This window comes from Aplysia californica, unplaced genomic scaffold, assembly GCF_000002075.1.
Source record: "Aplysia californica isolate F4 #8 unplaced genomic scaffold, AplCal3.0 scaffold00115, whole genome shotgun sequence".
Lineage (NCBI taxonomy): Eukaryota > Metazoa > Mollusca > Gastropoda > Aplysiida > Aplysiidae > Aplysia > Aplysia californica.
Window position 1 is genome coordinate 535,247 of NW_004797385.1, and position 14,794 is coordinate 550,040.

General features: G+C 42.2%; 1 protein-coding gene across 1 annotated transcript in view; it reads right to left on the minus strand.

The window, feature by feature from the left end:
- Nucleotides 1-5,520: 5,520 nt before the first annotated feature.
- Nucleotides 5,521-14,794, minus strand: part of LOC101852682 (hemicentin-1) — a 10,602-nt gene continuing 1,328 nt past the window's right edge. Inside the window, exons 2-4 of the mRNA XM_005095847.2 lie at nucleotides 13,141-13,425; nucleotides 10,874-11,028; nucleotides 5,521-9,413 (exon numbers count right to left, since the gene is read on the minus strand). Coding sequence (XP_005095904.1) covers nucleotides 5,666-9,413; nucleotides 10,874-11,028; nucleotides 13,141-13,425 — 4,188 coding nt within the window. The 3' untranslated portion in view covers nucleotides 5,521-5,665. The remainder of the gene's footprint in view (nucleotides 9,414-10,873; nucleotides 11,029-13,140; nucleotides 13,426-14,794) is intronic.

The window sequence follows — 14,794 nt, forward strand, 5'->3', positions numbered from 1 at the left end:
AAAAATCAAGAGGATCAGCGACAAGACCTAGAAATAAGCTGAACTCGTAGAGACGTGTAGGAAAGAGGTTATCAAGCATCCATCGAGTGGGTGTCATGCGTCGTGTGTAATGTGCACCTCTGGCGGCCAATTTGCTGGGTATGTCAAGGCAAATTTACTTTAGTTTAATAAGGATACACATTTCCTTAGGATTCAGGAGGCCAAGGCTCAGAGAGTTAAAACAGATCAAAAGTAAAGAAAAAATATCATCAAGAATTTGGTTGCAAGTTTAAGGGCACATGCTATGTGGATAGATTTGCATGGAGGCTCAGCCGCTTTGCCAAGTTAATGGCCTTTAAATTTACACCGTAATACTATGTTTCTCACAAAATAATGTACAAAATGCACAATTTCTTTTGTCTCAAGTGTTTCCTCCTATTCTGATGTGATGAGACTAAGAGGATGTTGATTCTTTCAAGAATGTTGTTTTCCAGATTTTTATGACCGTGTTTTTCTGTTTCTTTTGTACCTTATTTTTTAACAAATCTGGTTATACTGTCTTTATTTCCAAGGAAAAACATATTGACATTAAGTCCATATAATATTTTTATTCCAGTGGAATGGTTGATTTCATTCGTCAAAGTTGACGTTTTGCTTTTAAAAGCTTTTTTTTTTGGTTGTCAGTTCCTTAAACCCTCAGATATTCAAAAGTATGTCCTGACCGTTGTTTGAGTGTCAAAAGAGCACCTAGATCAAAACAGGTACAAATCTACAATTGCTGTAAAAGTCAAAGTTTGTCAAATAGTTGTGTCAAAACCCAAAGTTGGTTTCTCTTCTAGTTAGAGGTTAGTCTTGAGGGCCACTTTGCAGGATGGATATATTTTAGGAATCAAGACACTTTGGTTAGGGTTGTATTTGTTTTGAGGAATATGAATGTGAATTTATTCTTTGTATGTCAAATAGATGTGTTTTATCACCTGAAGCTTTCTTTTATCAGAAATAGTTTGCTGAAAAATATATTTTCATCCAAAGAGAATGCTTCTCTGAAACTGTTTTTAATTTGCAGTATTTGTCCCACACTCACACCCTAGGTCAAGAATTATAAGTTTAATCTTTTCAAATACTTTTTTGAAAGAATGTCTGCATCATACATATTGTCTCTTCCATCAGAGTTGAACTTGCTTGATTTGATCATCAATATTTTCATGGTGTTGGTTGACCTAAATTTTTTTTCAGTACCACTCAATTCTTTCTGAAAAAAAAGGGCCAAGGCGATCTGAATGTTGAAATCTGTTGCACATCACACCTGACAGGGTGGGTGTTGCGTAATTACCTTTGTATAATGGCTGTTAAATGCAGGTTTCTCAGTGTGGAGAGAGGTTGTCAAGGTTACAGTTACAGTAAACTGTATAAATCCATGTGAGTTGTGATTTAGAGGCGTTCAAACACTTTTCAACACTGTAAGATTATTTTAAAGGCGACACCTCTGACTTATAGGTACATCTCCGACAGGACTTAGCCAAGTCAGCAGAGAGCCTTGAAAATCCTGAAACAACCCAAGCTAAAGAGAACCTCTTTGGGGTTTCCTGCCAAGGTCCTCCACACTGCAGCTGAGGCTCATTACAACAGACCTAGCTGTTTTCAAAGTTTCTGGACCACGACTTCATTGTTTTACGTTTTGTAGAAGCAAGACTCGGGGGTTATGATTTTATGTTCGTCACTAGCTATTCATTTGGTCGATTCACCAGAGATAGGACAAAAGATTAGGTCCGTAAGGTTTAGAGTGTCAGTATTTTTTAATGGCTCTCTCATTTCTGTCATTCCCTCTTCTCTAGTCTATAAATGTGGGTTTGCATGCTCATATATACATGTCTTCACATGTACTCACATGTGCTGTAATTTTTAATCGTAATGGAGGGGGCTGGGGGGGTTTATCCTGTTTAATGATGATTGAATTGATGCAGAAGATGAGATTAATTGTGTTTGGGTTGGGTTTTTTTAACTTTCTAGATTAAGCATGGTTACAATTCTTGCATTATATATTTGTTTTCTTCACCAAAGGTTCAATGTTGTCCATTTTACACAAATTATGATAAGTAAGAGCATGTTTATATGTTTAAATTGAGCAATGTAGTTTTAAACAGCTGGAGAGTGTATCTCACCAGATATTTATCTCTCCGATATGTATGTCCGTTTGATGATTGTTTATTACGACAACACACACTGTGTTTGTATTTCAGTACAATTTTATCTCTTTTACAGAAGACAGAAACTCAGTTGTTTTAGTGTGCCTTTCCATTATTCCTTTCTCTGTTATCTATATGTTTCAGCTGTGGCAGACTGTCACAAACTTTCCCTTTTGTCTGTGTATTATGGTTGTGGCAGGCAATACTTTGATATTTTATTGATGTCGTTGATCACATTACTTTATCTTTTGTCTGTGCTACAGCTTTAGAACTCTGTCTGTGATGTATTGGTTAGGTTCTTTGCTATTGCACACAGAAGACACGAGTTCAATTCTCGGGTGTGGAGGATTATTTATCAAGTATATATCTCGATCTGTGTGTTGGAGTGTAGAATCAGAATTTGTTGGCAGGGCCTGAGCAGGCCACCTATTAAATTGTCTAAATATAATGTCAGTTGGGGGTGTAAAACCTTTAAATTGATCTAACCATATAAACACTTGTGTGAAGTATTGGCTGAAATAAGGGGCTGAAACTCAATTAGACTTGACCACTTTTCAGGTGGCACGATATTATGTCAACAATACCCATCTTGTGTCAGAGAATCAATAATGTCATAATCATAAAGTGCAATAATTAATGTATATGTGTCATGACGCGGTGGGATCAGGCGTTTGTCAGTTTTTGGGCATGTGGAGTTATTGGTATCATCTTAAAGCTTTTTTCATTTGTCTTGCTTTCGATTTAAAAAAATATCCATTTATCATGAATGCAAGTTGAGATGTTTACGAATGAAGAAGGTGGGGGTCACCTGGTCTCAGAGGTAAAATTAGCGAGAAAATGGCCGCCAAAGTTTAGTTATTTCCTTAGTCTTAGTGTCCGTGGAAACAGAAAATGTACACTTTTTATGCCTTTAATTGATGTTTTTCAGTACAATCCACGCAGAAATGGGTTCTTAAATGGACATGGAAAGTGTTGAGCCTAAAAACCAAAATTTGAAAAAAATTGCCAAACCTGTGGAAAAATGCCAGTTTCTTCACTTTCATTATTTTGACCAGCGCCTGATTTCACCAGGCTCCTTCACATATTTTATTTTGTCTAAGTATTGCTCTGCTTAGAAGAACCAATGCATATTGTGTATATCATTAACATTTTTTATCGCTCTTCTTGCCGTGCTGTGAACAGATCAATCAAAAAAGTCTTTTTCTGTGCTTTTTGTGCAATACTTACAGATATTAAAATTTACAGAATGCACCTGCACTGGAAATCGTCGATCCAATGTTTGCTTTTAATGATTTTGAAATCAAGAAATCTAAAAAAATAATTTTCACAGATGTTCCATAGAAGTGGTGGATTTCCTCTTATTGGTGGATATTATTGCTGTTTCTTGTTGTTGGTAAATTGAGAACAAGAAGGAATAAACAGAAGTGGAAATACGTTTCATGCTTGATTTTCTTTTTAAATTTTTTTTTATTAAAGAATATTTTTGGTATAGATATGTACATGCTGCATGATAAATCCTGTTGAAAAATATGTATGGGGACTGATGAGGAAAAGATCATAAACAGGGTTGAGTTTTCTGCTCCTAGCACATACACCATTATAATATTAGTTAATACATGATTTAAATAAATATGTGCAGGTTTAAACATCCCTTTCAACCTTGTAAGGTTATTTATTTGTATGGAAGGGGCGAGGGAGGGGGGCCTATTAGGTCCATATCCGACCAAAATATATTTATATATATTATATATATATATATAGTCGAACCTGCCCTGACGGCCACCTCTATAAGACGGCCACCTGTACAAACGGACACTTTCCATTTTCCCCCTTGCGTTTTTTCTATATAATTTAACTGTGTAAAACGGGCACCTGTCCAACGCGGCCGCGGCCACCATATTTCAACACACAACCCCTATCACGCAAAGCAATAACACCTATCTTAGACGGCCACCTTAGTGACTCCATTACGTTTTGTCATAAATCAAGCATTGGCCCCTGGCGTTGTGGGCAAGCCATCATAATATAAAAACCTGTCGTTGTTAGGTAGTCCCTCCAACTGATCATGTTGCGTAGGCCCCTCCCACTGTTGACCAATAGGTAATAAAATTAATTTTCAGCTGCTGGGAAGGGAAGCGTGTGATCCCTCATAACCCATAAGCCACGCCCAGAGCCCATACACAAATCGCAAGGGAGATGAGTGGTCACTGTTTACCCAGACTGTCACAAAGTAACAATGGACGTCAGCATGAACTTGTGACAGAAGCGTCGCTCGTTCTCCGAGTGGTAGTATGTGTGTTTGTTTTACGCTAGCACTTGGTCCCCCCTGTCTGACACATTTCGTTTTATTGTCACCCTTGCACAAAAGCAGAAACAAAAGAAAAGAAAACCCAGCGAAAACAACAACAACAACAATGCAACTACCTTCGGTTGGGACCTCAGAAAGGAATGGTTTGTTTTCTCAGAAAGGAATGGTTTGTTTTCTCAGAAAGGAATGGTTTGTTTTCTTCATCCTGATTAGTCCTGCCTAAGAGGGTCACCTGTCTTATACGGCCACTTTTCTCCGTGACAATGGGTGGCCGTCTTACACAGGTTCGACTATATATATATATATAATAGAGCATGAAAAGATTCTCAAACAAGCCTCATAATGTAAGTTAAGAATACTCCACCGGAACAGGGCGCTATCCGCACTATAAGCCAGCATGGTACCAACTGAGCTAGCCTCTAACAGTTTTCCCTCAAAGTAATCTAATCCCCCAACTCCTTGTCTTCTGCCCTCCCCTTTCCCCTCGCCAAACAAAAACAAATAGGTGTAAGGCACTTTCGTTTTAACGTGTGTTGGTGAGGATAAAATGACGTTTCAACTAAATTCAACGTGAGGTTGGGAAGTACCTGTTATGGTTACTTTTTCGCTTCTCATGTGGGGGAAAATCTACTTCAAGTATTACTGAGTGTATGTACCTCTGTCTGCTTGATGGAGTGTTGCTTCTGACTGAGCTTGGATTTGCTCTGATGAAAACGGCCGATGCAACCCGCCTCCTAAGTTGTCCAGATTGTGTAGATGTGAGTGTAAAACAATGACAGGTGGACAGGAGTGCTCGTCTACGCCGAGTGAGCACGGCATTGGTCTCTTTTTGCCAGGAGCAAGCGGGAATAATGGTAACAATGAAAAGAAGTAATACAAATAGACCAGACCGAAGGGTTAACCTTTGACCCCCTCTAGGTACTGAGGCCGTGACGGCTTGAAGATACATTGTGTTGTGCAGGGTATGACATGTGAGCATGGGTTGACTCCAAAGAGAGTGCATTTCTCCGCATGTCTTTCATTTCCATCAACAAAAAACGTTGATGCTCACACCAGTGTATCACTGATTCTCACATCAGCCAATCAGTCTATCGTTGATTCTCACATCAGCCAATCAGTCTATCGTTGATTCTCACTTCAGCCAATCAGTGAGCTGCTTTTTCTGGCCGTTAGCGAACCAGCACGTCCCTTATCAGTATAATGTGAAATTGCTGTTTTCCACTCCTTCCAGTCCCCTGTCACTGCCTGCAGAACTGTTTTCACCCCCCTCCTCCTCTTCATGCTGATCTAAACGCAAGTCTCGTTCTGGATTCAGATCAACGCTTTTACTCTTTGCCAGTTTGATCTGGTATGTGAGGACGATAGCCGTGATGAGAATTATCAGCGCAGAGCAGACAATGATCATGATCACCGCGAACAATCTCCAGGATAGCGACCCAACGCCCGAGTCCTTAAACGCCAGCTCGCTGAAATCATCGTAAGGCGTCGAAACAGACATTGCTTGAGAGAAAGGACCACTGCCTCCATCGTTCTTACTCGCCACTTTGACCAAGTACGTGGTACTCTCTTTCAGCTGTGTCACGACCCAGAAAGAAGTTGTCGCCCCTGGCACCGAGTGCACGCTCTTATAACTTTGGGCTTCTCCTGTCGGTTTGTCCGCGCTGGAGACTTCTAGAACATACCCCGTGACCGGAGACGCCTGACTGTCTCCTTCCTCTGGTACAGACCACGTGATGTTGAAGGTGTGTGCATCCACGGCGGAAATGGTCTTTAATTGGGGTACAAAAGTCGGAGTCTGCATCTCTACTGTGAACGCCGATGTCATGGCGCTACTTTTCTCCTTGTTCTTGGTGTTGACGGAAAAAGCTTGAACAGTGTGCAGGCCCACGTCCAAATCACGAAATTCTGCCTGAGGATCAGAGTTCGATCCGACAAAAGCTTCTTCGAGCAAGTTGTTATCCGTATCCAGGAGAGTCACAGTGACCATCACGTCCATAGGATCACCACCGAGTTCTTCCGGGACGCTCCATGTGATAGACGCTGTTCTATTTATGACCTCAACTCGCAAATCTGTGACCGGTGACGGGGCTCCGGGCTGGGTCTTTACGGACGAGACTGGGGAGTAGTCGCTGTATCCGAGAACATTCCGCACTCTGGCTCTCACCTCGTAGTCTGTGAACGGTTTTAACTGATGTGCCTCTAGCTTAATCCGGTACTTCAGCTCTTTGCCCGTTGACGCGACAGCCACGTCCTCTAAAACGTCCGAGTTGCTTTCACTAGCAGCCCTTGCTGTTCTAGCGCTGGTGGTACCTTCCGCTGATTTAGCACAAAGATTATCACTGTCATCAAAAATACCCTTATGAGAGTCTAGATAAACATCTACGTCATTGTTTAAAGGAAAGTCGAGAACAAGCCACGGAGAAGACGAGTTTCTCTTTCTAAATTCAACGCCGACGCCTATCAGAGCCAGAGAAGTGACGTTATGTTTGTTGTGAACCTCTACCTGCACACTAGTCGGAGAGGGGAGAATCGTGCCAATCGTGACTTCAGAGGGAAGGTCAAAGGACAAGCTGACGGAACCGTCCTGATTTGACGCTGTGCACGAGTAGGTCTCTTGTAACAGTCTTTTCTCAATATACAGCGCACTATCGCGCACTGAGTGGCCTATCGTCGGTGTTTGTATGACGTTATTTCCCATGTAATAGGATACTAGTGCTTCTGGTGAGGTGAAAACTACACACTTGATCTCGATCTCTCTTTGGGACTCAGATGAGAGAACCTTCACCACAGTTGGTTTTCCTTGAACAGTCAGGCTTGTTTTCTTCAGGGAACAACCGATAGCATTGCATGGTTTGCAGCCCCACTCACCAGCGTGAAGCTGAGAGTTCACCGTTCCCGTCAAGGATGAGCGCACTTCCCCTGAGCTTTGTGCATCATTGGTTAGCGTCAAACCCACTTCAGCGTCGGTTTCTTGGGTGATCTCCTTTCCTGATGGATCGATCCAAGTCACATCAAGCTGAGGAGGTCCCGCTGCCAAACAGACGAGGGTGAAAGTCGCGGATTCCCTTGGTGTCTGAGGTGAAGAGGTCAGGTCTTGAACTGTAGGAATATCGTTTACAGAGAGGTACACTGGACTGGAAACTACAGAACCTGCGTCGTTTTGTAGAGAACACATATACCATCCCACGTCATTTGGCTCAGCACATGAGATCACCACGTCCCCGTTTTCATCCCAAAAAAATCTTGAGTCAGCAGACTGGGGGTCTTCTTTAGTATGATCTCCATTGCTGGGCGGATCTGGGTACGTCGTATGAGCTAGTAAAGTTGTCATCTCGCCTTGGGGGTTTGACGACCACCAGGAAACTTCGAATGAGGTGGTTCCATCCCCTTTACAGGAGAATGTAATTGGTGAACCAGCAGCAGCCGTAGTGTTGCTTGGCGGGGTCACAAGGACGGGGATGAGGGAGAGGTTTAGTCTCGCCGACACTGACCTCTGCCCGGCTTGATTGGTAGCCAAACACGTGTACAGACCAACGTCTTGGGGCGTGAAGTCTTCGATAGTCAGAGAGCCGTTATTGTGGTCACGAATTCTGTTGTTGGTGTAAATCTTACCCTGGTTGAAGAGCCACCGCTGAGAAGGTACTGGAACGCCATTGGTGTAACAGTTCAACACGGCAAGTTGGCCTTTCTGAACTTGTTGAGTGACAGGCTGGACTTCAAACACAGGAAAAGTCAGCACACGTAATACTGCAGGCTCAAACCGCCAACCCTCTGAGTTGCTGGCTTTACAAACGTAAATCCCGGCGTCACTTTGTTCAGCGTTCGATATAGACAAGGAATTCCCGTTCACAAGACTGTATCTAGAATTTTCTTCGACTGAAATTTGTGACCATTCATCTTCAAATATGCTTTCCTCAGCCACCAATAAGGAAGATTTAATATACACAATATTAGTAGACTGCAAAGAGAGATCGACCATGTGTAAATAGAACCAATCAACCGTGGCGTCGGGGAAAGAATTTACTTCACAGTCCAACCTCAGACTGTCGCCCTCTACGACCACTTGACTCTTCGGCAGCTTCGTCATCTCGGGCGGACCAATCACAGAGACGAACGCAGCGGACTCTACCGTACTCACGGTGTTTGAAGCCACACATGTGAACTTCCCGTGATGTTTTCTTTGAGCACGTGACACCTTCAAAGTTCCGTCGTCCACGTCGAACTCTGGGTCACTCAACTCGGCGGAGGAATCTTCTGGAACCGACCATGTTATTATCGGTTCAGGGTTCCCAACTGCGGAGCATGGCAAAGAGAACTCCGCATCGATGTCTACCGCTACATTCTGTGGTGCAGCAGAGAAAGCAGGTTCAAAGTGCACGTCAACAAAAGCGCTTGCTGTGTCTTCTCCTTCTTTATTCGACAAACGGCAAGAATACAACCCCCCGTCCGAGCGTGTCACTTGTGGTATGTGTAGAGTCCCATTCTCGTCAACTGTCCATTTGTCAACATCTGATACCCCGCCAGAAATTTCACCGTTGAGAGATTCAAAGACGAGACCACTAGGGAAGACCCAGATGATAGAAGGTTCTGGATTACCCCGTCCCTGACATTTAAGTTGTAATGATTCCCCCTCCCTCAACTCATTGTTCATTGGTGCCACGAGTATCTCCGGCGCAAGCGGCGCTCCTTCAACGGTCAGACTAGCTTCAGCGCTCTCTGAGCCGTGCTCGTTTGTCCAGTTACACATATAGGCGCCTGAATCCAAGACAGATGCTCTCTCGATGGTCATCATCCCGGTCTGCTGGTGTACCGAAATTGATGACGTCACGGAAGGGTTGGAGGTCAAGTCTGGTGACGCGCTTCTGTCTGATGGTTCAAAAGTCCAACTCACCGTTGATGGCGGAAAACTCCGGGACTCGCATGAGAACGTCACGTTATAGCTGAGGGAACACGAGAAAATGAAAAATTACAGGCAGTCAATCTATTCAGGCACAGACACACTCTTACCTTACACACATTACTGATAAAATGTTCTTGTAAAAGAATAATCCCACAAAGAGTACGACCAACACACATTTTAACATGATCCAAAAACCCATTTTTAATGCATATATATATTTAATATAATATGATATTATAATATAAAAGAAATGGAGCACCTGGGCGATCTCGCCATGAATCAGCAACTTACTTTTACAATAATGCTCCACAAAAACACAATTCACCCCTTGACAAACTGTCAAATTTTATTTGCAATATACATCATCATGATCGACAGCGTGTTAACTAAGCTTTCAAGCTCACCACAAATCAGTTGGTGTAGCACAAAGCGCCACAAAGTGCATCTCAGCATGCAATCTCTATACTATAAATGTGAAAGGACTGGTTTTAAAAAACTGAGGTATCAACTTTGTAGACAGGAACATTCTCGATCCTATGTTTTCCAATGTAGACTGAAATACGGAGGTCGCATCGTTTAACCTGCATTATCTTGAATCGGGCGCACAGCTAAAAGAATATACCCATTGGTCATCTCTGCCACGTTACTATACTTTAAAGTATTGTTAAAGCCATTTTGTATTATCAGACCACGTGAAAATTCAACTATATTATTATTATTATTATTGTTGTTGTTGTTGTTGTTGTTGTTGTTGTTATGTTGGCGTATATTATCTACAAGTCTTATGTATCATCAGAGCACGTAGTGAATTTTTAAAGATCTTACGTGAACGTAAGAACAAACAGCACTGACCAAAAATTGCAACAAAAACTCATCACAGACCGGATATTGCGGTAGCCTCCGTTTTTCTTCGGCCAGACGAAACTTGGCATGAAACATACCCACTCTTTAAAACCCAGAGGGGCAATATTGTAAACCCTTCCCCAAACCCCTTGCGATGTTAGTCTCCCCTCTGTACAATGAGGCATCCAATGTATTGATGAGCGAACTAACATACTGGCTTTTTGTAGCCATCCTTATCAGGAAGCTGTGCACATGAGTGCTTTCAGATGTACTTTTGCCATAATTTTATAATGACGTATGTTTCCATAACGCATTCATTTGATCATAGACCATTTCAGTCACCAACCGTACTGAAAATGATTTCGATATGGGGAAGTAGTTGTTCTTAAAGCCCCCAAATCAAGCTTCTCTGGCTTAACATTGCTTAATCCTTATTTACCGTCGAAACTGCTCTGGCGACCATTTGTCCAAGACAATCATCTGTGCAAACGACCATTACCCACTTCTTCTTGCGGGTTTTTTCTCCACATTAAAACTATTATAATGGCACTGTCCAAGAGGATCCTGTCCATTATGACCACATTTCGCCTCAGCACAAAGTGGTCGTCTTGGGCAGGTTCAACTGTAGTTTCGTGAAGCCTGGCGTACACAACTCACCCTATGGGTACTCGTTGTGACTTGGGCGGTTCGTAAATCTCTGGTTTCCCGTACACCTGGATACGTACGCTGTCTGACCGAACGGGGCTGGCCAATGTCATGTGATCTGCTGTGCAGGTATACTCGCCGTCTTCAGCGTACGTCACGCTAATCAACTGGGAATGTCAAACAAGTGGATCGGTGTGGGGAGAGAGGGGGGGGGGGGTGGAAGAGGAAGGGAGAAAGGGGAGACATCAATTCAGTACTTGTTGACAGGAAAATGTTCTAGTCAATGAACTTGCAATTTAGATTATTATTACTTATCCACTGTCTTCCACTTCATTCGAAGGCAAACAATCAGGTGGTTTGGTCATCTGACACGTATTTCACCTCACCAGCTTGCCAGTAAACTGTCCTTGTGGTTTTATGCATCCCGCATAATTTAGCAAAATTTGATAATTTTTTGCATAATTTCTGATTTTTTTCCTTTATCATTCTTTGTTAAAATTAACAGAATCGCATAATTTCACATTTTTTGGCTCAGTTTGCATAATTTCAGAATTTTTCTCGCATAAAACGACGGGGACAGAGTAAAGCCTACTGCAGAAAAAATATCAGGATACAAGTACAAGGCAAGTGAAGACAAAGTAAGACCTGGATCGAGGGTGTTAAGGATACCCTGAAATCATACAACATTCCACCCGGCCAGGCCATCAAACTTGCTAAAGACAAAAAGCTCTTTCTCCCTTCGACGCCCTTGGGGTACAAGAGGACGGATAAAGTAAAGTTTTACTCTTAAGGGACAGACTGCTTGTCAGGGTCAACCCAGGCTAAGTGGGATACAGCATCAAGGAAAAAGAAGCCAGAGAGAGAGAGAGAGAGAGAGAGAGAGAGAGAGAGAGAGAGAAAGAGAGAGAGAGAGAGAGAGAGAGAGAGAGAGAGAGAGGGGGGGGGAGAGAAACCCCATCCCCCATCCCCAAACCGGGACATTAACCCTTCGAGATTAGTCTGCATAATGTGTCTTACTCAATAAAATAACCTTCCAACGTAAGAATTGAGTTCATGTCTATTGCGTGCAACAACAAAGAGCTTTATTGCAATAACCCATATGCCAGTCAAATGACCGATGAAGGAAAGGAAGACAAAGACAGACAAACACAAGATCATTCATAGAAATAGGCATGCTGAATCCTGAATGAACATATGTAAACTGAGAGGAAATGGAATTTGATGGACAAACAGACATTCTAACTAAACACAAAATGATAAACAAACATTCAAACAGAGAGACAGGATATTAATAGCAATAATAGACTGACTGTTAGCAGATGACAGACGGATAAGGTAGATATAATATGGATGGATAGATTGATGGCTGAGTGCCAAACACCCTCCAGCAGCCGGGTAAACGGAGGAAAATAAGGTAAAATTACCTTTCCTGAGAATACAACCTCATATCCAACACAGACGGAACTCGAACTCACAACTTTTTTATTAAGAGCCCAACGCCTTCTCGACAACAACAGTTGATCAATAAAAAATAATTATATTTTACACAAAGGGAGAAATAACACATTAGAAACGAAAAAGAAAAAAGAAAAACCCACGACAGGAGGGCTACTTTATACAAAAGATCCTATACTACCTATAGGATTAGGATCTTCGCTTGATGTTAATATTATACTGGTACAGTCCAGCTTACTCTTACGGCCACCTGTATCTGACAATCACCCGTACAAACAGTCACTTCCTATTTCTTCGAGTATTTTTTTTTTCATAATTATTATAATGACGCTGTGTGAGACGGTCACCTGTCTGATAAGGCCTCTTTCGACTGTTTATATCTTGCCCAAAATGATAACGATTTTTTAAACTTTCGTGGATAGGCTCTCATTTTAACTTTTTTTTTTCTTGAGTGAGCTGATCTTGTTAGCACGGATGTTTGGCGAATCTGACCAAGACACACAAAATCGGGTTTCATTGTAGATAATAGGGGCCTATCGTTCTCTCATTTAATACAACGTTAACTTTCTCATTGTAGAGAACAGGTCTTTTACTTTGAGACCTTGACTTTAGACTACAATCTGTCTAATAAAACGTTCTTAGCATTCCTTCAGGGTTTTGTGTTTGTGTGTGTGTGTGTGCGTTTGTGTGTGTGTGTGTGTGAGAGAGAGAGAGAGAGAGAGAGAGAGAGAGAGAGAGAGAGAGAGAGAGAGGGAGAGACCCTATCCCCCATCCCCAAACCGGGGCATTAACACTTCGAGATTAGTCTGCATAATGTGTCTTACCCGCAGCATACTAAGATCAGAGAACGCCGTGGTGAACTTGACCTTACTGGAGCTGGAAAGAGTCCGATTGTTTCTCTGCCACGTGACTGTGGCCGGCGGTTGTGCTGGGAACGAGCATTCCAAGATGGCGGTACCCCCGAGGAACACGGTCTGGTCAGCTGCCCGTAAAGAGATGGAGTCGGACGCGTATGCCTGGAGCAAGCGCGCTTCTTTCTCAGCCAGATTGTTTGTCTGCGTCGTGGCTGTAACTTTGCATGTGTACACCCCGAGATCAGAATCTTTGACCTGAAATTGAGTCGGGTTTTTTTCATTTTGTTGTTGTTGTTATTGTTGTTGTTGTTATTGTTGTTGTTGTTGTGGTTGTTGTTGTTGTGGTTGTTGTTGTTGTTTTTGTCGTTGTGTGTGTGAGTGGTAGCCTATCCGTTCGAAATGTTGGGAGCCCGGAAGAGCGTGCTCTTCGCCAGGGCCATCGCCTCCCCTGGGTAGCGGGTGAGGCAGTCCAACCTCCCTGAATCCTCCTCGAAGAGATGCCACCGCCGGTGTTGTTGTTGCTGCTGTTGTTGTTTGTTTGTTTTGTTGTTGTCGTTTTTTACCAGACTGTGAGCACATGCAACAGAATACTGTACACCAGGGGGTTTTCTCACCCCCCCCCCCCCAATCTTTTGCCCATTACGTTTCACGCAAACGTTTTGAATTAGCGATCTGAGTCGCCCAGTGTCATGTGTCCCTATGAAATAGCGACCCTCTTAAATTAACATTTATTTCGTGAAAGACTTGAATTCCCAAATTTCTATTAAAAAACATGAAAATAAGAAATTCAAGGTGTGCACACACAAAAAAGACAAGCAAATTAAACAAAAACAAACAACAAAAAAGCGCAAAAAGAAAAGAGACACAAAAAACAACCTGGTATACAGTTCTTCAAGCTCAGCCTAGATCGACCGCATCGATGACGACAATGGTGACACGTTGATGACACAATCAAAAGAGGTTGACATAAGTCAATAAAATAATATATTGGCAAAAATTAAACTTATGCGAATAATTTGGACTCCCTGATGAAAAGATACACGATTAGAGCTTTGTCACCTATTGTCGGCCTGATTTAAGAAACTGAAAAGCTTTATAACAAGTTGAACGAACATGATATCAGTATATCGGTAATATTCTTCATGAGAGTCTTTTACTTTTAATCTAAATTGTCCACAAATTGAATGTAATTAATAATTGTCTTGATGGGGCGTGTTTTGTTTAGTTTGTTCGTTCGTTTGTTTGTTTGTAAACTTGTTTGTTTGTAGGGGTGGGAAGGTGGGGGTGCCTTTTTTACAAGCACTTCTGTCATAGTTTGATTTGAAAGTGTAGCCATTACCATTATACTGCATGTATTCCTACAAGAGAAGACACTGCCAGCGAGCATTCCCCGTCCTTTGAACCACAATCTGCAGGTGTCTTATAGGCCTACGATTCCTTCTCAAGACTATAATGCTGTTTGAAAGTACGATTTAGACCAGGCATGCAGCTTGGCAAATGACGTTAGTAAATGCATAACAATTTTATTTCAAACGCGCCACATTTTTTAAGTTCAAAACAAAGAGGTTATAAATAGTATAAATTCTTACACATACACACATACACACACACACACACACACACA